This window comes from Nannobrachium achirus (assembly GCF_963921795.1).
Source record: "Nannobrachium achirus genome assembly, chromosome: 24".
In the NCBI taxonomy this organism is placed as follows: domain Eukaryota; kingdom Metazoa; phylum Chordata; class Actinopteri; order Myctophiformes; family Myctophidae; genus Nannobrachium; species Nannobrachium achirus.
Genome location: NC_137831.1, coordinates 4,680,400 through 4,702,724, shown reverse-complemented (window position 1 = coordinate 4,702,724; position 22,325 = coordinate 4,680,400). Strand labels below are relative to the sequence as shown.

Below are 22,325 nucleotides of genomic sequence, written 5' to 3'. Positions count from 1 at the left end.
TCTTTGCAACAGAAATTAAATATTAAAAACAATAACAATTACAAAAATTATAGATTTAATAATATTACATTTTTATTCTCAAAAATTGATTATTCGAATATTTGATTATTCTAACCACTAATTACAATTAATTGTAGCTATTTCAAGAAGGGTTTTACTTGATTATTAGAACTAAATAATCTTTTGCTTGATAAATGGTCATTTTAGGCTGTTTTTTAATGTCCGCAGAATCAAGAAGTGTTCTACGCAGAATTCCACAGAATCAGGATTGTTCTCTGCGGAATCAAGACTTTTTCTTTGTGGATTCCTGGGGGGACTAATGACCTCTGATTGAGTGATGCACAGCTGACTACTGTGTGTCTGGTGGGTTTGCACTAACATAACACAACTAAATCATCAATTGTGTGTAAAATAAGCTAATACGGATATTAGTTACAATAACTAAAAATGAAATAAAAAGCATTTATTTCATTTTTTCTTTTTTATGTTTCTGAATCAATCAAAAGTTTCCATCCCCATGGTCTATGGGAATATATTAGCCAGAGAATGCTATATTTGTAGCCTGCAATTCACGCAGCCTGAGGGAGAGCGAGAGGGGCAGCGTTAAGTATGTTTATGTTGCTACACTGCTTATTTCTCACTTCAATGTTATTACATTTGAATGTACTGTTTGAGTTTAAAACAAGTAATGCTCCATCTGGCTGACATCTTCAGTTAGATAAAGAATTGTCTCCCTAATTAAAATCAGGTGCAAGGGGAAGAAAGTGAGGTATGGGAATTTAGCAGGTGAATTCAATCAAGATTAATTTATATTCATCATGCGGGTCTACCGGTATGTCTTCACACAGTATGTTTGCATTTACAGGAAAACATCTGGATTTTTTTATATAAAAATACTATTTGCATCTATTAATCATTATGACCACGTCTATGCAATTTAAAAATATATATTTTTAAAAAGTCTTTAAATGTGCTTAGTCATTTGAATTACTTCACTCTTTTAACATCCATAATCCATCTGTGTGTCTGTGTGTGTGTGTGTGTGTTTGTGTGGGTGGGTGGGTGTGTGCGTGCGCAGGACCCAGAGGACCCAGGATGCTAGAGTATGTACCTTGTCGATGTACACAGACACTGAGGAGTCTTCATACAACATCAACCCAGGGTAGACAGCTTCAGTGAAAGTGGACTGGAAGGTGTGCAGGTGTGTCATTGTGTCAGAGGACACTCTGTAGAAGGACAGAGTGCCAGCAGGACAGTCCACATACACTCCTACTCTGTTGGAGTCAGAAGGACAGACAGGCAGGATAGCTTCCTTCTTGTTGTGAGACACTGTGTACCTGTTATTATCATAACCCTGACATTCCAGACTCCATGACTTGTCGTTGGATCCAAAACTACTCTCATCACCCTGACTGTTGATTTCTTTGTATGTGACTGCTATGAGAACCCTTCCGCTCCACTCTACCTCCCAGTAACAGCATCCAGTCAGACCCTCTCTACATATCACCTGTGACTGGTGCTGAAATCTTTCTGGGTGAGGAGGATACCCCTGATCCTCATTCACATGTGTCACCTTCCCGTTGTTCTCAGACAGGGAGAGGAATCCGTTTGCTGTGTCTGGATCCAGTGAGAGTACACAGACATCTGATGAGGAGAATAAGATTTAGATTAGTCATGTGACAGTTTCCGGTTTAACCGGTTCGGTAACCGGTTTACTTGATTATACCATTTCAGTTTATGAATACCGACTAAACCGAGTTGGGAAAAAAAACTATCCAATTAAAATATAGCTTACAAATGTAAACGTATGCTGGCGTCGTCACTTGTATTTTCCGACAGCACTAAATTCATTCCGTATTATATTTATTGTGCTTGTATACTGAGTGAGTCTGAGTGAAGGAGCGCAGTTCTGCTATATTGACAGCTCACTGCAGGAGTTTAGTGCTGCTCCGGCAGCGACCCGCGCGTCCACTGTCCCCTCCCCCGTCCTCTTCATTCAATCACAACTGCACACACACTCTAACTAACGCTGATTGTTTACAGATGTGGACATTGGACAACTTTTTAGATGCCACACAGGTCTTCATCACGTCTTTACAACAATAGCGACGATTAACATTGGGGTGAACATGGTCAAATAATCTTTATTGGCCAAACTACAACACTGAGGTTGCAAGCTAGCCTAGCATGTATGCCACCTGAGATACAGTATGTATATAGCCTAACTGTTTGATTGATTATAGCGTTTTTGTGGCGGCGCCACTCCTTTGGTGGTCCGCCGGGGTCGCGGACCACCACAGCTGCCTGCGCCTTGCCCTCCCGGATCCGTAGAGGGGCCCTCTAGGACCAGCGGTTCTGGAGCTACGGCCATTTAACCAAAAGTAGCCGATCTACAAGCACTCATTTTGACCCAATATAGGCATTGCACCTGAGCAAAAACAAACACGGCAGTGAGCATTTCCCCCATTCCACACAAGCAAGCAGTTACAGTACAAACAGGAGACATCTGATCTCACTGCGAAGATCCATATACAGTAGATGTGGACCATAAATCTGTCCGCCTTTTTATCTGCACCCAATTGGTCAAACCCGGTATTACCGATTCGGTTCGATTTTTAATGATATATCGCACCGGTTTAAAAAAAATTCTAACCGTCACATGACTAATATAGATTAAAATCAAATGCACATTCATAAATAAAGATAAGCATATTCACACACATTGATCATCTTCAAATCAATATTATATTAGCGGTCTTCCAGTCGGTACTCCATCCTATGGGTGACCGCTAGTCCACTCAAATACAGGAACGTATCTCGCCAGCTCCCGGAGGTCAATCTCCTATTGGCCAAAGGGGATGTGAATCAAGTCTTGAGGCGTTAGGCCCACCCCCTATAAAGACCCGCGACTTCCTTACGTCTCTTTCGCTTTTTCTGCTCCTCCATGCAGACGCGATTCTCACAGCTCCTCATCCAACGTAAGTATTATTTTCTCTTCTGCTTTCTCCACAGAGAAGTTATAATTGTTCCGAAGACAGCCGAAAGCGACAGCCTAGGACCAGTCCCACGGCTTCGGGACTTCTATAGTCTTCTTTTTCCAGCGAATTATTTCACTGTTTGGTGCATTGTTATTGTGCTATCCTAGCCTGCTCTAGCCTAGCCTTGCTTTAGCCATTGCCCACTTGCCCTGCTAGCATCCGTGGCCTTAGTTTTGCTAACCTGCTACTAGCTTCGCTTCCACTGTGTTTGCTGCTAGCTTAGCCTGCTCGTGTGTACCAAACGCTGCGTTTGCTATTAGCTTACCGATCGCTTGCTTGCTTGCCTCTTGCCTCTGAGCCCCTGTGCCTCTCGGCTAAGACTGACGCTGACGATAGCTGCTTCGAGCCCTCTCGCTAACTGCGCCATACCTGAGTGCAACTACAAGCTCGACCCAGACGACCGCCACTCCGAATGCATCGTCTGTCTGGGCTGGCAGCACGCCGCCAACAGCCTGGAAGAGAGGCCTGCATGCAGGGTCTGCCGCAGGATGCCCCTGGCACAGCGACACAGCCGTTTCTACTCGGCCTGCCTTCTCTCCGGCCTCACCTCCGCTCACGCCCCTGGCACCGCGGTGGCCACAGACCCCAGCACAACCGCGCAGCCGGCTCCTTCGAGTCGGGCCGCGGCCGCTGCTCCTCCAGCCTGCGGCCGTGAGCGCCTCTTCGAATTCCTCCTCCTCGGGCTCCGAGGACGTCGACAGCGAGGAGGAGGATGAGGGGGAAAAACAAAGACGACAACGAACAATATCTTTCCTCGCTCAGCAGCCGTCCGACGCCGTCACTCCCATGGAACAAGGCTCCCCTGTGATCTCCCTTTTCCCGGAGGATAACGGCTCCCCCCTCCTTCCTTTCTCCTCCATTTCAGCTGTGGCCCTGTCCACACATGGATGCGATCGAGTTCGCGCCACTCCCGGGATGGCAGGCCTCGCTGCCATCCCGGGATCAGCCCCAGCGACCTCGACTCCCAATGCCGCTGGAACCGGTGCAGGCCTCGCTGCCCCCTCAGCCAGTGTTGGTGCTACGCCCGCGAGAGCCGCCACGCCGGACTCGCAGGCGTCCTCCCCCTTGGCAGTCGGTAGCTCGCTTCTGTCTCAGGCGGTGGCCCTGCCCACCCCCCAGTGCGCCGCTACCGCTGCCACCACCGGTTCCAGTGCCCTCTCCATGGAACCCTGGGCCATTTTGGAGAGGGCCACTAGGCTAAAAGGGCTGTCCGTCCCTGTACGGGAACAGCCCGCTGCAGCCCAGCAAGCCAGGCTTGGCGTGGACCCTGTCCCTCCGCCGCCACCAGCGATGGCTCCCCTCCCCGCCATCACGGGCTTGCAGGCCGTGGTCCAGTGGCCCTGGACCACCCACAAGGATCCAGCCAAACTCGGATTCTCCACCGAGTTTGAGGGGGCCCAGCAGATGGGGATTCCAAGATGTCCTCACATCAGCCCCGCTCTGGCCTCCACCCTCCAGGCCCAGTTCCAGTTGGAGCAGCCCGGTAAAAAGAGCCCCTATGCTCTTTCGGGCACCCTCCTGCAGGACCCCCACCACAAGCACGTCTCCAAGATGCGCAGGGAGACCTACCGGTCATCTGGACACTCTGTTCGGGCCCTCAATACTGTGGGCCTCCTAGCCTACGTGAAGCTGCTCCACAGCACTCCGCCTCCTGACCTCGATGCGATAGCCGAGCTCAAGGCGGCCATGGACCTCCTATTAGAACTGAACTTCTACGCTGTGGCGTGGAAAGGCAGGGCCATGGATCACCTAATGTCGCTGGAGGTTGGTTAGACCCCATTGACTGGAACAAAGATGGACCGGGCAGGAAGGAGCTCAGCGACCTGCACCACTCGGGGACTGAGCCTGCCCCACTCGGGGACTGAGCTCTTGGCAGGTGGGCTCCAGCTCTTCCAGGCGCGCGTTGCCGCCAGGAGAGAGAAGAGGGGGCTGGTGGTCGAGGCTGTCCCCATGACTCTACCGGTTGCCCCCTCCACTCCCAAGAAACAGCGCACACAACGCTCTTCCTCCAGGCAATGGAGGACTCTGGTTTGCAGTGTGTTTGTGTTGCGAGCCCGCTCGCGCTGCTTGCCGCGCAAGCCAAAAATGATTCTTTCATGCCCTGCCCGAAGTCAACATTAAAAAGTGTGTTCTCCTTACAAACTGTGTCGTTCTTCCCTCTGCATGTTCTGCTGGGAAGAATGGGGTTAGTGTTCAGCCTCCTCAGGCCCTGCCACTGACTCTGCTAAATCTGCATACACAAAGTCTGAACAGTGGTATGGTGTCTCTGCCTTGTCAGGCCTCAATATACACTCTGCCTTAACCACTGACACACAGCTTGCCTCCCCCTCCACAAGAGGCTGTAGGAAGCACAGGGTAGCAAACTAGACCCTGGAAACTACCACCCCGTTTCCATTCTTAGCTCCATATCCAAAGTCATGGAGAAAATAGTCTACGAACAGATTGCAAAATATCTCGATGAGAATAATCTGATTTACGAGTTCCAATCTGGATTCAGAAAATCTCATTCCACTGACACGTGCCTTCTCTATTTGACTGACCAAATCAAACGAGAAGAGGATGACGGCAAATATAGCGGCATGGTCATGATGGACCTCCAGAAGGCATTTGACACCGTAAATCATTCTATTCTGATTGAGAAACTAAAAGCCATCGGTCTAGACAGCGCAGCAGTGAGTTGGATGCAATCTTACCTGGTGGGGAGGGAACAGGTGGTGGAGATTAACGGTACCCTGTCCCCCCCCCCCCCCCCCCCCCCCCCCCTCCCAGTAAGCTGTGGTGTTCCTCAAGGTAGCATACTGGGGCTTAACGACAACAAATTATCAATTCACTTGGGAAAAACTGAGTCCATCCTCTTTGGATCAAATCCTAACCTCAAAAAAGTCGATAACTTCACAATCAAAGTGGGTGACAAGGTCATAACACGAAAAAACGAAATCTCTTACTAATCTCTAATCTTTCCAGCGAAAAGATGACTTCTAAAGTAATAAATAAAATCAACCAACAAACTTGTTTCCTACAGAGGATCGCCCCAATGGTCAATTTCAACACACTGAAGACCATAGCTGGTGCAATAATCCAGCCCCTCTTTGACTACGGAGTTCACGTATGGTATTGTGACGCCCCAAAAGCCCTTAAAACTAAACTCCAAACAGCCCAAAATAAACGAATTAGGGTCCTGCTTAACCTTCCCTATCAGACTCACCTCACCGCTACTCACCAGTTAAGAGTGGGGTGGCTCAGAGTAGATGACAGAGTACAGCAACTTGCAATGGGCCTGGTGTACAAGATACACTACACCACTATGATACCCAAGTACCTGTCAAAATACTTTATAAACATTAAGGATGTCCATAATTACAACACCAGAGGCAGCGCCACAGATGACTTCCAACCCAGAGTCAAAACCAACAAAGGGTCAAACTCGTTTTTCTGCTATACAACTAAAATGTGGAAAGCCTTACCGAAGGCCATAAAGGAGTGTGGATCACTAGCGAACCCTTGGATTTATCACACGCCGAGGGCAAAAACGGCAGTCCATTCTGGACCTCCACCAACTCAACCAGTACTTGATGACCTTCAAGTTCAGGATGCTCACCACCACCAGTCTGCTGCGGTTGGTGAGGGAGAGCGATTGGCTCACTTCGATAGGTCTACAAGAGGCGTACACGCACGTTGCGACCTACGCTCCACACAGGAAGTTCTGAGGTTCACCTTCCAGGGGAAAGTGTTCGAGTACACTGTTCTTCCCTTTGGTCTGTCTCTCAGTCCTCGCGTTTTTGTGATGGTAACGAAGACAGCCATCGAACCTCTGAGATGTCAGGGAATAAGGATTTCAAAATACCTGGACGATTGGCTCTTAAGCGCATCCTCCAGAAAGGAAGTGAGCGCCATACACGTCTAGTAATAGCGCACCTCTCTTCCCTGGGCGCACCTCTCTTCCCTGGGATTCAGCATCAGGGGGGGGGGGGGGGGGAGACAGCCTAGCTCGCAAGGTGGCTCTCTGTTGCTCGGAGCACCTGCAGTCAGTCAGGGCCTCCCACGTCCCTGGTCTCCTGAACAGTGGGGCGGACCTACTGTCCAGGAGGGGAGTTCGCGACGAGGACTGGTCCTTGAACCAGTCAGTAGCGTTCCAGACTTGGGCCAAGTTTGGCCGGCCGGTGGTAGACTTGTTTGCATCTCAAGAGAACGCAACGTGTTCACTGTTCTTTGCCCTGAGGGGGCCTTCGCCCCCAGGGGATAGACACTCTTGCTCAAGAGTGGCCTCAGGGCCTTCTGTATGCCTTCCCACCGATGGACCTTGTCCTTCTAACCCTCGAGAGGGTTCTCAGGTACGGTCTGGAGATGCTTTTGATAGCACCGAAGGCAGGAGTTTGGAGCTCCCTGATAGCTCCACTTCTGTACAAGGATCCTTGGCAGTTACCGCAGATAGATCTGCTGAGCCACCGAGAGATCTTCCATCCCGATCCTCAGAGGCTGGACCTGTGGGACTGGCCCGTGAAAGGGACAGGCTGATGGCAGCTGCTTTGTCTTCTGCAGTCATTGATATGATGCAGAAGGCCAGGGCCCCTTCCACACATAAGGTGTATGAGGTCAAGATGGAAGCCTTTGTGGAGTGGTGTCGGACTAAACATCCTTCGGTGGACCCTCTCCACTCCTCCATTCACTTAGTCCTAGAATTCCTCCAGGATTGTGTGAGTAGGAATGTTGCAACCTCTACGATCAGAGGTTACATCGCGGCCCTTAGGGCCTGTCACCAGGGTTTGGATGGAGTAAAACTGTCAAAACACCCTTGCCTGTCGGCGAGGTCTCTTGTCCCCCCCTGGGACTTTGAAGTGGTTTTACGGGGCTTGAGTCAAGCACCGTTTGAGCCTTTAGAGAGCGTGTCCTTGAAGCTTCTCAGCTTAAAGACTGCTCTCCTGTTGGCCTTGACCACTGCCAAGAGAGTTAGTGACCTCCATGCTCTCTCTGTGTCAGAGGGTTGCTTGAGGTTTTCTCCGGACGGACGGAGAGTGCTGCTGAAACCTCACCTTCACTTCATTCCGAAATAATAAGGTGGTGCAGCATGTTCTGGTGGAACTTCTGACCTTTCGTTCTCCTCCCTTTGTCCTGTCAGGACACTGAGGATTTATTGTGAGAGGATTCAGACGCGCAGGAAGTCGCATAGTCTGTTTGTTCCTCATGGTAGGTCCACCCCTTCAATGGAGATCACTAAGTTGACTCTTTCAGGGTGGATCGGGGAGGCCATTAAGTTGGCCTATGATAGTGTGAATTTGCCTAGACCTGAAGGTTTTACTGCTCATTCCACTAGAGGAATGTCCTCCTCAGTTGGATGTGGCCCCGTGCTCGTTAGCGCATTCGGTCCTCCAAGCAGCTTCTACCACTAATAAACACAAGTGTTTCGAACGAAACACCTGTTTATTTAGGTCTGGAAGGAGGTACTCCATCCGAGTCTCTACCCGGTGGGCCTAACGCCCCAAGACTTGATTGACATCCCCTTTGGCCAATAGGAGATTGACCTCTGGGAGCTGAGGAGATACGTTTCTGTATTTGAGTGAACTAGCGGTCACCCATAGGATTGAGTACCTCACTCCAGACCTAAATAAACAGGTGTTTCGTTCGAAACACTTGTGTTTGTTATTATTATTTCATAGTTGTGTCCCAGGCCTGTAAATTGACATAGTGGATTTTGTAAATGTTGCGAGGCAACATCTCTACCCTTCTTTGCTCCCTCCATTGTCTTCACGTTACTGCACAAACTATATTGTGCAATACCACACTGTAGTTTACTCAGTAAAAGTCCTATGATTTAAAAGGAGCTACATTAAATCTACTAAATCTTCTCTATTTTGACACACTGCACACACACACGTGCGTGCACGCACACACACACAGACACACACACACACACACACACACACACACTATCTCAATACAATGTTGTTGCGTGTTGTAGCAGTTCTACATGCTTGAGTGAGAGCTTGTAGATCATCTATTTTTGAAGAGCCAAAGTATCAAATAGGGCTTCAGTGATTAATGTTTGTTATAATAAATCTGCAAGCTGATTAATATTTGTAGTGGAGTAAAAAGTACAACATAGGCCACGGAAGCCCGAATCACAACTCCAGAATGGATGTTTGAACTGTTAATACCTTACCTGTTTACAGGGGCTCTTGGGAATGAAAACACTTCTTCATATTCATTCACAGAAGAATGTGAATGAGGTAATCACATGCTGCTATGTACACTAACTGTTCATAGCTGGATGTGTGATACTTTGATATAATGAATGAAACAGAATTCACACTTACATTTCCTCACACCTTGTTGCAGCCTCCACTCGCCACCATGGTCAACACTGGGGTTGGAGGAGACACAACCTAAGGTCTACTTATTCCATTCAATAATAGAAACAATCAAGCAATATTCTACAGCATCACCATATGATTATCTTACTCTAAACCAACTACCATAGAACACATTTACAGTGAGTGCCAGCAGTTCTGTCCAAACCTCAGAGTTTCCAGTGGTAGAGCAGAGAGGAGCTCCACTCCGTCTCCTAGGTGATTGTAGTTTAAGTCCAAAACGTTGAGATTGGAGTTTGATCTCAGAGCTGAGACCAGATGAGAACAGCCTTTCTCTGAGACCATACAGCCAGGCAACCTGCACACGCATGCACGCACGGGTTATTTCAATACAATGTTCTGCTGGGTTGGAGATTTTGTCATGTCCATTATGAATTTCAAATGGCCATGACGTCTCATGAAAAAGTTCTATGCACTTTTCTGTCAAATGGCTGTTGACCAAACTGAGTAAAGAATACACATTTTATATCCAAGTTTCAGCAACTTTTGGTTGCTATACTCCACCTCCGACTTAAACTATAGCCCTTGAAGTGAAATATATGTTATATATGTACCCGTTGTCTCTGGTTGACTTTGTCACATTTCACTCAGGTTTTTTCATCTCACTTACTTCACACGGTCTACTGCCTTCACACACTTATGTCTTGCAATGTAGTTTCAAATACAGCCACGGGGTGGCACTTAGGAGTCAGCAAACATCAGCAGGATATATAATGTCTCATACAAGAAATGTATTTATCCATGGCATGTTATGGAAAGTAAATACAAATGTTAATCAGAAACAGATTGGTTTGTTCTTTCCCCACCATAGTCATGCAATTTAGCTAAATTATGTTTTAATTAAGATTAAAGAAAATATTGTGTCTAGAAATGACAAAACTCGTTCTTATTCTTATGTTCAATCACAATCAGAATTGGGTTCTTACCTATATCAGAGTGTCAACTACATTTGAATAATAATAGTTACCTACTCCTTGCACAAGGGAAATTCAGTATTTTCAGCCCAACCGATTTGCTGCCCACAAGGAGCGCGTGAGCAATTAGGAGTTAAGAGTCTTGCTCTGGGACACACATCAACATTGCTACCATGGTCTGGAATTGAACCAGGGACAACCAGGGGCTCTGGTTCCCCAAGCGGGCTCCCTAACCATTCAGCTATGGCCGCCCCTTTTTAAGCTGCTGATGATAGAGTTGCTAAAGACTTTTAATTGTAGGCTGTTATTGCTGCACACATCAGTCGGAGCTGCCGCTGAGCAATTCATAATGTTGGACTTTGAAGAAGTAAATTATAATATTACAAAACTAACATTAACCACTTTAATCCTATTTTATACCTTGGCTTTTTGAGAATGGACGATCTACGCTTTACATAGATTGTGCATTACATTCACACCAATCTCGCGAGACAAGAGTCAATGATGGCTATGAAAGGGACGAGTGGGAGGTCCCTTTTCTTGACAATGGCTTGCCAGATTGCATTCACACACACAGATGGCAGGAAACCATGCAAGGCACCAACCTGCTCACCAGTCAACTAGGAGTTGAGACTTCAGAGTCTTGCACAAGGATTCTTAAACACTATCTCTGGGGGAGCCCAGAATCGAACTGAAAACCTTTCGAGAAACCTCCGTCTTCTATGCCAGTTTCTCTACCCCTGAGCCACCATCACACCTAATAAGATCCTTTACTCTAGCCTACCTATCTAACATTATATTGATCAATTAATCGATAGCTTAATGGCTGTCTTTGCCATGAACACATAATAGGCAAAACTCAAATTGAAAAACTAATTTACATGATGATCTTCTTCCCGGATTCAAACTGCCTTACCCAAGGATCAAGACATTACAACACATTGATTCTACCACCAAGCCATGGTAACTCTATGGTCATTTGTAAAACACATACATACATCCTTCTGAGTACAATTGCACAGCATCAGTCTGTCTTATCAAAACTCATTTTAATAAAATGTCAGCCACCCATATAACACTATAAACATTTTAATTAGTTTTGCTATTTGATTTATTAAATAAATAAAAAACTAAGCTGAAATAAATAGGGTAGCATAGCTGAATGGTTAGGGAGCCCGCCTGGGAAACCAGAGCCTATGGCTGGCCCTGGTTCGATTCTAGGCCAAGGTAGCAATCTCAATGTGTGTCCGTGAGCAAGACTCTTAGCCCCTAATTTCTCACACGCTCCTTGTGGGCAGCAAATCAGCTAGGTTGGGAAAATACTTAATTTCCTGACGAAATAGGTGTAGGCCTATATAATATATACTGCTCAAAGAAATGAAGGGAACAAAATTAATTCTTTGAGCAGTACTACAAATAAATTAAGGGAACATTTTGTTCCCTTCATTTCTTTGAGCGGTATATATATATATATATATATATATATATATATATATATATATATATTAGGCCTGTCACGATTTACGAAAAAATCGATTTAAATCGATTTTATTGGGGGACGGTGAAAATCGATTTTTTTAAAAACGAATCGCGATTCGACCACCAGAGGTCACCCTCGACTTAATCTCCATTCTGTCTTCAACGTCTCTGCGTGTTCAACGTCTAACGTCAGGCAGACACAGGCAGCGGCAGCTACAGTAGGAAGGCTCACCCACTCACAGCTGCCAGCGTGCCTCCATTGGGCTGCAGAGCATAGCTCCGCGATTTCGATTGACAAAGAGAGCAGTTAGTTGAGTGCTGTGTCATTACTTTGCTGCTACAGAGCATAGCACTAATCAGTGCTAAGGGCTAACAACAACAATGCTACGTACAGATGCATGTCTCTGCCACTGGTTACAATGTGGAAACAACGTTTCTAGTGAAAACAAGAATTGACACAGTCAATATATAAGCCGGTGGAATGGTAAACAAGAATTGACACATTCAATATATAAGCTGGTGGAATGGTGTGTTAGAAAGTCAGGGACTTTGAACAGTCTATCCACAATGAGACACTAGGTCTTGACTTTGATGAATTATTGATTTTGAAAAGAGGGTAAGAGTTGTTATTATGCCTTAGTTTGTGCCTGGCTTACAGTACAGTTGGCTTGATATGTACCACAAAAAAAATGCATTCTTTGATACAGTATTGAAAAAAGTGTAAGAGTGTAGTTTAAAAAAAATAACAGGATTTGACATTTAAGAATTGATAAGTTTACACTATTCTGTCATTTGCTATTTGCTACTGTATAGAGGATAAGAGAACATCTAAAACATACAGGATTCCTTGTAAGAGAAGACAAGTGAACTGAAATGTTATTGTTGTTTTTTGTTATTTGATAGTTCTACTGTATTGAAAAGAGCATAAGAGAAAACAGTATTGTTAAAAGCAAAAAAAATACTGGAATTGTAAGAATTGTGGATTTTTTGGGGTAATTTCTCTGGAAAATAAATTTGTTGAAAAAATCGTGAAAAAATCGTGACATCGTGAATCGTCAACCTTGAATCGTGATTCGAATCGAATCGTGGGTTTAGTAAATCGTGACAGGCCTAATATATATATATATATATATATATATAAATTAAGGAAACAAACACATTATTATTATTTTATTTTTTCTCCCTTTTCTCAATTCAAATGAGCTGTCTTGAGAAAACATGCATACACCTAGCATAAACATTAACAGAAAGTATGTAGTCTAGTACTTACCACTGACCAATTGAAATAAAAACAGCAACAAGGCAGCAGATCACCACTGCCCCTTAGTGGTGGACAGTTGAAAATCACATGACATGCTTTACATCCCTGACATGCCTGATCTGGGCAAATTGCCCCAGGAAATGTGACAAGGTCAACCAGAGACAACGGTAAGTGTTTTTGAGACCCAGAAAGATTGAGACCAGGATCGCTCGTTTTCTAGTGCTGAGACGGCGCGCCTCCGTCATGGTCAATGGAAAACGAGCGCTCCTGGTCTCTATCTCACCGGGTCTCAAAAACACTGTTACAGATATATACTGTATGTTACAGTGTTTTAGAGGTACCAGTGAGATTGGGACCGGTGCGCTCGTCTTCTAGTTCACCACACCCCGCTACTACCACCTAGGAGCACTCGTTTTCTATTGACCATGACGGAGGCATGCCGTCTCAGGCGATCGTGAGCCACGTGAGACACCGCCAAGCGAGCGTTAGCGAGCTAGTCACTGTGTCGAGCATTGCGAAGGTTGCATGAGCCAACTCGGCGCCTTTAGAATGTGTAAACCAGGGGGGACAGAATAGAAAATATTGTTGTGGTGACTGTTTCTGCGACGACTGCCGCTCAAAGGGACTAGCAGCACTCGAAAACGAGCGCTCCTGGTGTCAATTTCACTGGGTCTCAAAAACACTAACATATATTGTATATGTCATGGTGCGTTTGGAAATGCTGGCAGGGTTGGAAAGGTGTGCTCGGTTTTCGGCCCGAGGCAGAGCAAGCAATGGCTTTGATCCCCACCTGGCTTTGATGTGCCTACGGCCACCTGACAACAACAGTAGTGCAAATGCTTATATACTATATGCACCAGAATTTGAATTGGTTGAAAAGTACTGACCCGAGGATCTCATCACTTTGTTTCTTTGTTTTATAACCTTTACACATGCTTATATGTACACGCACGAGAATTTAACTTGGTTGAAACAGTTCAGGAATACTGACCTGAGGATCTCCAGTAAACAGTGTGGACTCCCCAGTCCAACAGAGAGTTGCTGGACTCCCAAATCCTGCAGATTATTGTTACTGAGGTCCAATTCCCTCAAGCTGGAGGAGTTGTCACTGATGACGGATGATAACACCTCACAGCATCTCTCTGATAGGTTACAGCCACTCAACCTGAAGAAACATATGTTATAAAATCATATATTCAATTTAATTTAATTACTGTCAGAACCGGCTGACACTGAGGTTCCCCTTACACATCACTGTGACATCACAGGTGACATAACAGTGATGTCAGATACTCAGAGCAGGGATAACGCCTGACACTGTGGTTCCCCTGACACGTCACTGTGACATCACAGGTGACATCACAGTGATGTCAGATACGCATTTATCTCCATAAATGGGCATAAACAGGTGACATCACAGTGGTGTGGCTGGTTCAGACAGGGATCTCCATGTATGGGCATAAAAGGGATTGTATGTTGTGATGTCATGGGAATCACTAACAGAATCCCTTTTATGCCCATATATGGAAATCCCTGATGTCATCAATATTAAGCCCATATCTAATAGGGGCATAAAGGGGATTCTGTTAGGGATCTCCATATGGGCATAAAAGGGATTGTATCCCAGATGATGCCCTGTTAGGAGAACCACACTAACAGAATCCATATTTGGCCAAGATAGATGGCGCTTTTCACCCTTAGGCTTCTCACCGACCAGTATCAATATTACCTATTATGTTAAATGTATCCAGATATCAGTTTACTTACAGAGCTCTTTTTGCGGCTTTGACCAATGGCATTAGCCCCAGAAGAGCCTCCTCTGAAGCTTGGTATTTCTTCAGGTCAAACACGTCCAGGTCCTTGCCTCTTGACAGCAACACAAAGACCACAGCTGACCACTGAGCAGGAGAGAGTTTTTTTGTGGAGAGACTTCCTGAGCTCAGGTTCTCTTGGATCTCTTCCTCTAGAGAATGATCATTCAGCTCATTCAGACAGTGGAACAGATTGGTTGTTCTCTCTGAAGTGGGATTCTCCCTGATCTTCTCTTTCATGTACGCAACTGTTTCCTGATTGGTCTGTGATATTTTTCCTGGATGTTTCAACAGTCTTTGTAAAAACACCCGATTGGACTCCAATGAGAGGCCCAACAGGAAACGGAGGAACAAGTCCAGGTGTCCATTTGGACTCTGCAGGGCGTTGTCTACAGCAGTCTGGTGTAAGTCATTTAAGTTGGATTTGTCTTTAAACAGACCATGGACTGTACTCGTGGGGGTTGACAGTAGGTTGACACCCTTGTCTTTGTATTTGAGATGGACATAAAGAGCAGCCAGAAACTCCTGAACACTTAGATGAACAAAGCAGAACACTGTGTCCTTGTACTCTTTGAAGATCTGTGTGAACTCTCCTGAGTACACTGCTGCATCTCTGATGTTAATGCCACACTCTGTCAAGTCGGCTTCGTAGAAGATCAGGTTACCTTTCTGCAGCTGTTTAAAAGCCAGTTTTCCAAGAGACAGAATGGCTTTATCTCGATTTGAATGAAATGTCCCATGATACTTGGCCTCCTTTTGTATGTAAAGAAGAACCATGAAGTGGATGTACATATCAGTCAGTGTATTTGGCTGTGATAATTTCCCTGCTTTTGTCAACATGTCCTCCAGGACGTTACCAGTGATCCAACAGAAGACTGGAAGGTGACACATGATGTGGAGGCTTTGTGATTTCTTGATGTGTGAGATGATTGTTCTGGCCTTGTTCTCATCATAACTGAATCTCTTCATGAAGTATTGCCTCTTCTGGGGCTCAGTGAATCCCCTCACCTCTGTCACCCTGTCAAAATAATATTTAGGGATCAGCTCAGCTGCTGCAGGGCGTGTGGTTATCCATATACGAGCAGAGGGAAGCAGGTTTCCACTGATGAGGTTTATTAGCAACACGTCCACTGAAATTGGCTTTGCGACATCAGTCCGGATTTCCGTGTTCTTAAATCTTAAAGAAAACCTACATTCATCAAGGCCATCAAAGATGAACAAAACTTTGTACTTGTTAAGGCTGCTGATTACGGTTTCTGTGGTTTCACCAAAGAATGGATAAAGAAGTTCCACCAAGCTGTGATTCTCCTGCTTCGCCAAATTCAGCTTTCGGAAAGTGAATAAAAACATGAAATCGATATCCTGGTTGGTTTGGTTTTCTGCCCAGTCCAGAATGTACTTCTGAGTTAAGACTGTTTTCCCAATGCCGGCCACTCCCTTCATCATCACTGTTCTGATCTCATCTTCTCCAGGTAAAGGTTTAAAGATGTCGTTGAATTTGATTGGTGTTTCTGGTCTGGGTGGTTTCCTGGATGCCAGTTCAATCTGTCTGACCTCATGTTGTCTATCGATCTCTCCACTAAATCCCTTTGTGATGTAGACCTCTGTGAAAATGTCATTCAGACGTGTTCCTTCCCCTTCTTCCCCTAAGTGTTCCTTCCACTCAAACACACACTGAAGATTCTTCTTCAGATAACGCTTAAGCTGTTTTTGGGGTTCTAAAATACAAAAGGACAGACAACATTGATAATTGCATGTTTGGGTAAATGTCAACTGGCATGTTGCGTTACATTTTAAGTAGTCATGTGATATTTGATCCAACTCCATAGAGATGACATTAAGCCTAGGTGACATTTGTTTAATAGAATATATTGATTCAGATTCCTTCATAACTCACCAATGGTTTTAAATTGCAGACCAGCAGGTGGGACGGCTGCATGAATTTCAGTTGAGTCTTCTACTGGAAGATCAGGTTCTGAGAGGAGGATAATGAAATGAGCTCTGTGAGTGACATTCATGCAATGGAACTCCTGTCATTATCTAAGGAGAGTGACATCCACCTTAGCAGCAGAAAGACTACATTAGCCTGTGGTAACCAATGCGTACACCGGCCTGTGGAGTTGAAACTGAAAAAATGAAAAAAATAAAATGCTTTTCTTCAAAAACGGCCGATGATGACGGCCGATGATGACGTATTTTAACCTTCGCCTTCTCAAAACCAGAGAAAGACACAACGGTCAGAATTGGGACTTTGTGAGGATAGAAGGTGCTAGGTGCTAGGTGCTAGGTTTTAAAATAGGAAAAGTGAAATTTCATGGTGTATCACCTTTAAGTTGAATGGGCCACAAAAGTGAACACATTACTTCAGAATGAGTTGTTTTGAAGATTCATTTGAGAACAAAGACGTCAAACAACGTCAATAAACAAGTTTATTTTTCTGTATTTACAGTCTAATGTTCTGGAGACTGTTTAGAACAGTGGTTCTCAAACCTTCTCATGTCAAGGACCCCCACATTATTATGTATTTGTCTGAAAATGTTTTGTGCCAGAGACCCCTCCATACAAGATTTTTTTTATAAAAACATTTTCAAAATCTACAAGCTCACATGAGCTTTTATAGTAGATTGTCTCTTTTCAAATAGCCTATGTAGGTTTAACATGATATTATTACTTTATTAACACATTTTGCTAGGGACCCCCACCCCTCCCCATGTGCTGGACAAGTGAAAACTATTCTGAATATGAAAACAAAAACATAGTCTCCCATCCTAGGCTGTCCAGACAATAACAATAGCAATAAATCTGATCTTACCAAAGCTCTTCAACAGGTCAGGTTGGTGTTGTTTAAGGGCATCATAAAATGCTTCTCTAACGGCTCTTCCACCTGGAGTTAGAAGCTCAGTGTACAGTGTCCTCATTTGGTCCATGCTTGTCTTCTCAGCTCGAATCCCAGCATAGATCTCAGGATGGACCATGGTTTCTAGACTGTTTACTATAGGCATGACTGCGGTGACCTTTTGAATCAACCGCGCCCTGTGCTGGATCACAAAATGTCCTGTTTGCAAGAGAAAAAAAGAGTGGTTGAGATAAATAGTCATTATGTGATTATGTGAAAAATAAATCTCTCTGCACCTGTAAATCCCCACAAGAATAGTAGTGGAACAACTGGTACGTGCATAGTTTTGGAATAAGATGTATGTACATCCTGGTCATAGGGTAATTTTACAAATGATATATAATATATATGGGCAGCATTATACAGTATGGGAGAGTGTTTTTTCTAGGTCTTTCAGTCCGAGTGTATAAAAAAGCAACTCGGTTAAGGCAGCGGAAGCTTGTGATTGGCTGCATGGAGGTGCCGAAAGTCGGGGGACGGAGATACACCTAAACCTAACCTTAACCCTAACCTCAGTAAAACTAATGCTGGTGAATGCTAACCTGGTGAAATGCTAACCTGCGGACGCTGGTAAATGCTAACCTGGTGAATTTTAACCTGGTCGGACCAACGGGAGGTCGTCTTCACCTTTTTTGATACACTTGGACTGAAAGACCTGCAAAAAAGACTAGAGTGTGTGTGTGTGTGTGTGTGTGTGTGTGTGTGTGTGTGTGTGTGTGTGTGTGTGTGTGTGTGTGTGTGTGTGTGCGTGCGTGCGTGCGTGCGTGCATGCATGTGTGTCTTGTTGCCGCACTACTGATTTCCAAATTACCTAAATAGCACTATTATAGCAATATTATTTCATAGTAACCTACACAAAGTCTGGATATAGTTTGTAATAGGGTACGAGAGGAGACCCCCAACATGTAGCCTCATCAAACGTTTGGCTCACCGCTGCCTATGCTCCTGGTAAAGAAAGGGTAGTACCAGAAAAAGCTCACCTTTTCCTGCATTCATCAAGCTGTCACCAGCAAGGTCAGAGGGAGGTATGGGTAGGCTTTGGCTTTGTCCTTTTACCAGTTTCGAGTCGCAGCCACCTGTAAGTGATTTGTCTGTAATGAGTTTGTCTGTAATGTCGTCCGATATAATGTTGATGTTGTGGTATTTGGTTTTCAGTTTCTGACTGCAGCCTAGTTGGTTGTTCAGTAGGCCTAACTTCTAAGCCCATGCGGTTTGTTTATGTTTTCGGCAACTTTATCATTGAGGTATAGGCTTTTTTGGGGCAGATTTGGTGTTGGGCGTTTGCCTGGTTTTATAGTCTTTTACCATCTTTTACAATTTTCCCAAGGTGGGTTTGGAGGTCATTGATGAAGCATTTGGTGAGTTTAGGTGAGGCGCCCCTCATTATGTCAGAATGTATCCATGCTCTGAGCGTGCTTTAACCCTGGTGGTTCTCATGGCAGCCATGGCATTTAGAGTAGCTATTTGGTTTTAAACCCCAGCCATGTTTCTTTGACCTGTGTACTCCTGAGTTCAGCGGACAAGTAAAAAATCACCAGTTTGTGATTAAAGGCTTTGCTAGAGTAGGTTTTTATGTTTCTAGCTGAGACTGTTTTGTGACAGCCAGCCTTGGATTTTTGTTTTGTAAGGGTAGTAAATCTAAATCATATAGTGATCAATTAATACACTAGCCCCACTTGAGGTGATTTTGGACCGTTGTTACAATGAGATCTATGATGTTTTGAGAAAGTGTCCCCTCATTCTAGTGGGTTGAGTAATTAGCTGACTGAGGCCGTGCAAATCACAAAGCTTACTGAAGGATTTGAAGACACAATAAGATGTTTTTCTACACGTTCCACCATGCTAAGCACTCTTCAAGCAAATCATAGAAATCACTCTGAGGTCAGTATACAGTGCCGATTAGTAAATGTTTTTGAGTTTTCTAAAAAAAATACTTCCACCCATACAGTTTCAAGAGCTCTGTGATTCAGGTCAGAACGAGTGATAAATGTGACATCCTTATGTACAGTATATACTGTACATGCAAACTCTACCTCCACACCTATTTCTATCATTCCTGATGACTGAATAGTTTTCTATTTCAATCTAAGAGTCTGTTGTTGAGTCATCAAGCTTGGTCTCTGAGAAGGTCAAAAAGTTAATCTCACCATGTTCAGCCGTGGGGCACTCTGGATCGCCACTCGGCTCCTTCCCTCGCGTCCCAATGTAGCTGGGTTTGACGGGGATTTGAGGATGAGTCGTGATCTGAGGATCCATTTTTGTTGTTGTTGCGGTAGCGTTAGCAACATTAGCTTGGGGTGGGATCAGCTGATCCCTGGCCAAACTGGCATCAGCTTGCCTGGTAGTGTTTGGACCAGGGTTTTGTGGTACATCTCCCGATCGTAGCAGGTAAAGGAAAATCAATGTCCTTCTATCAAACTTGCCAGACAGGGGTTTATTCTTCCGATCCGGGTTTGATGTTAACGTGGAGTAGATAGTAGCCGTACCGAAACCAAGATGTTTGCGTTCGGTCCCGTCATGCAGGTAGAAGGCGTTGTGGGACTCCTTCTGTTCTCGAACATAATTCTCAGACTCTATTTGGTGGAGGTTCCGTGGTGAGTTAAGGTACGAATCCGTACACCACAGAACGCAGAGGAGAAAGTAAGCAAAAATCCTTGCCGATGGTGCTGATTTAGCCCAAGGAGAGCGAGCAGGTATGTTTAAGAAACACACGATAAGATGACGATTTCCTTTGCGTGAGCGTGTGTGTGTGCGTGTCATCTTGGTGGTGAATGATGGATGCAAGGGAGGGGGGGAGGAACCACTCATTGGCTGGACTGGAGGAACAGCAGGTAGAACAGAACCTGCACAATAGCATCATGTCACTGTTAATTAAGTTAAACTAAACAATAACAACAACATTACATTTAAAACAGAAAGGCTTGTCTATCATCTGAATACCAGCCTAGTAGCCCAATCACAGGCTACTGTGGCCCAGGCAGGCCCGGATTTATATGACATGAGGCCCCTGGGCAAGGGGAAATAAAGAGGCCCTCGTGCGCGCGCAAAAATTCCACCTCCGGTCCACCTGACCACACCGTGAACTCATCTCCGGACGGGCCCATGCATAATCTGACTGTGTATCCTCATTGGCTCATTGGAAGGGTCTAAAGCGGATACAGAAGTGGGGTGTGTGTGCATGTGTGTAGCCTATGTGTGTGGAAAGTGCTTTAGACTGCTTTCAGAGCAGCTACATGCATTGCGGCAAGCAGAGCAGAAGCTCTCAATGTTATTACCATAATAAAACAAAATGTACAGTAACTAAACACAAGTATCACTTTATTTGGATTGCAAATATAAAAATGTCATCATAATCTTTATTTTTATTTTTATTATTATTATTTTTTTCGCACATGCCCACCCTTGCCCAATGGTAAGTCCGGTAGTACATATAACAGCTGATACAAGCCCACAACGTGTTTATTTGTTTGTTTATTTTGTGCCCACTGGCTCTCAGTTCAAAACTCTACATCTGAGATCAGGTGGTGTAGTTTGACAAGCAGTCCTGTAGTTGCTTTAGATTATCCACATCAAGACAAAAGACAGAAGTACAAAACAGATCAGAGATGCATTTCCTTTTTTTGGATTGTAGTTGAAGTACAGTAGGCTGGGTGAAATGGTGTGTTTTGTTTATGTCTTGTGTATCTGTCAAACAGAGAGCTCTGAGACTTAATTTATGACTCACCGATGGAATGACCTTCTGTAACTTCTGTTGTTTTCTGGTGATTCTATCTGGACATCACTGAAAACAAAGACAATACATCATTATACAGAGACCAGACATCATTGTTATGAAGGTTATCTCAATGTGATCTCAATGAGTGTACACACACACGCGCGCGCGCGCACACACATCATGCACACACACGCACGCACTCATAGTGCACGCACACACACGACGGATGGATGGATGTGCGTGCGGTCAGGGGCGAAAACATTGTGTCTGGCTCTTGGCCTTCCGGCCTGGCGGAGACTAAAATGTGTGACGTAAAACTGGTCTGACATCATAGATGTCTGACATATTGGACCACATGAGATCGAGACATTTATATTTTATATATGAATATAAAATATAAATTATTACTTATTTTGTAAGTAATTCCATTAATAAATAATAAATAAAATCGAAGAAATGTATTGAGGAAAATAAAAATAAATAAGGTAATAGAATTACCTTATGACCACAGGAAGGAAGTCTGTTATTATGCTTTGTTGTGAATCCAATCCTTCTCACTCATATTACTAGATTCTAGCGATCAACAGACTAACTAGATTATATTCTTCTGCTTTCTTATTTTTTATATATATACCACGATGCCTTGTTGTGTACATACTGGCTGTAATAACTCCAGGAGAAAGCTTTTATTTTCGCTAAAGGGGACGCGGTAATCACGCGAGACGCGAGACTTCATTCTTCTTCTCTTGAGGAGTTGAGGTAAATATTGATCCGTTTCAGGAAATGCATGCTGTTTGGGGATTAACAGCGGACTATCGTCTCTAGGAACTATAAATAAAAGATTTA

The 22,325-nt window shown here is 44.6% G+C and overlaps 1 protein-coding gene across 1 annotated transcript; it reads right to left on the bottom strand.

The window, feature by feature from the left end:
* Positions 1-569: 569 nt before the first annotated feature.
* LOC308279902 (NLR family CARD domain-containing protein 3-like) lies at positions 570-20,020 on the bottom strand (the record flags this gene model as incomplete). Its single annotated transcript, XM_080720122.1, has 9 exons — positions 570-578; positions 1,112-1,644; positions 3,364-3,721; positions 4,151-4,378; positions 4,467-4,556; positions 6,616-6,691; positions 14,049-14,222; positions 14,825-16,586; positions 19,912-20,020. 9 exons carry the CDS (start codon positions 20,018-20,020, stop codon positions 570-572), a joined length of 3,339 nt encoding a protein of 1,112 aa, XP_080576248.1.
* Positions 20,021-22,325: the final 2,305 nt, after the last annotated feature.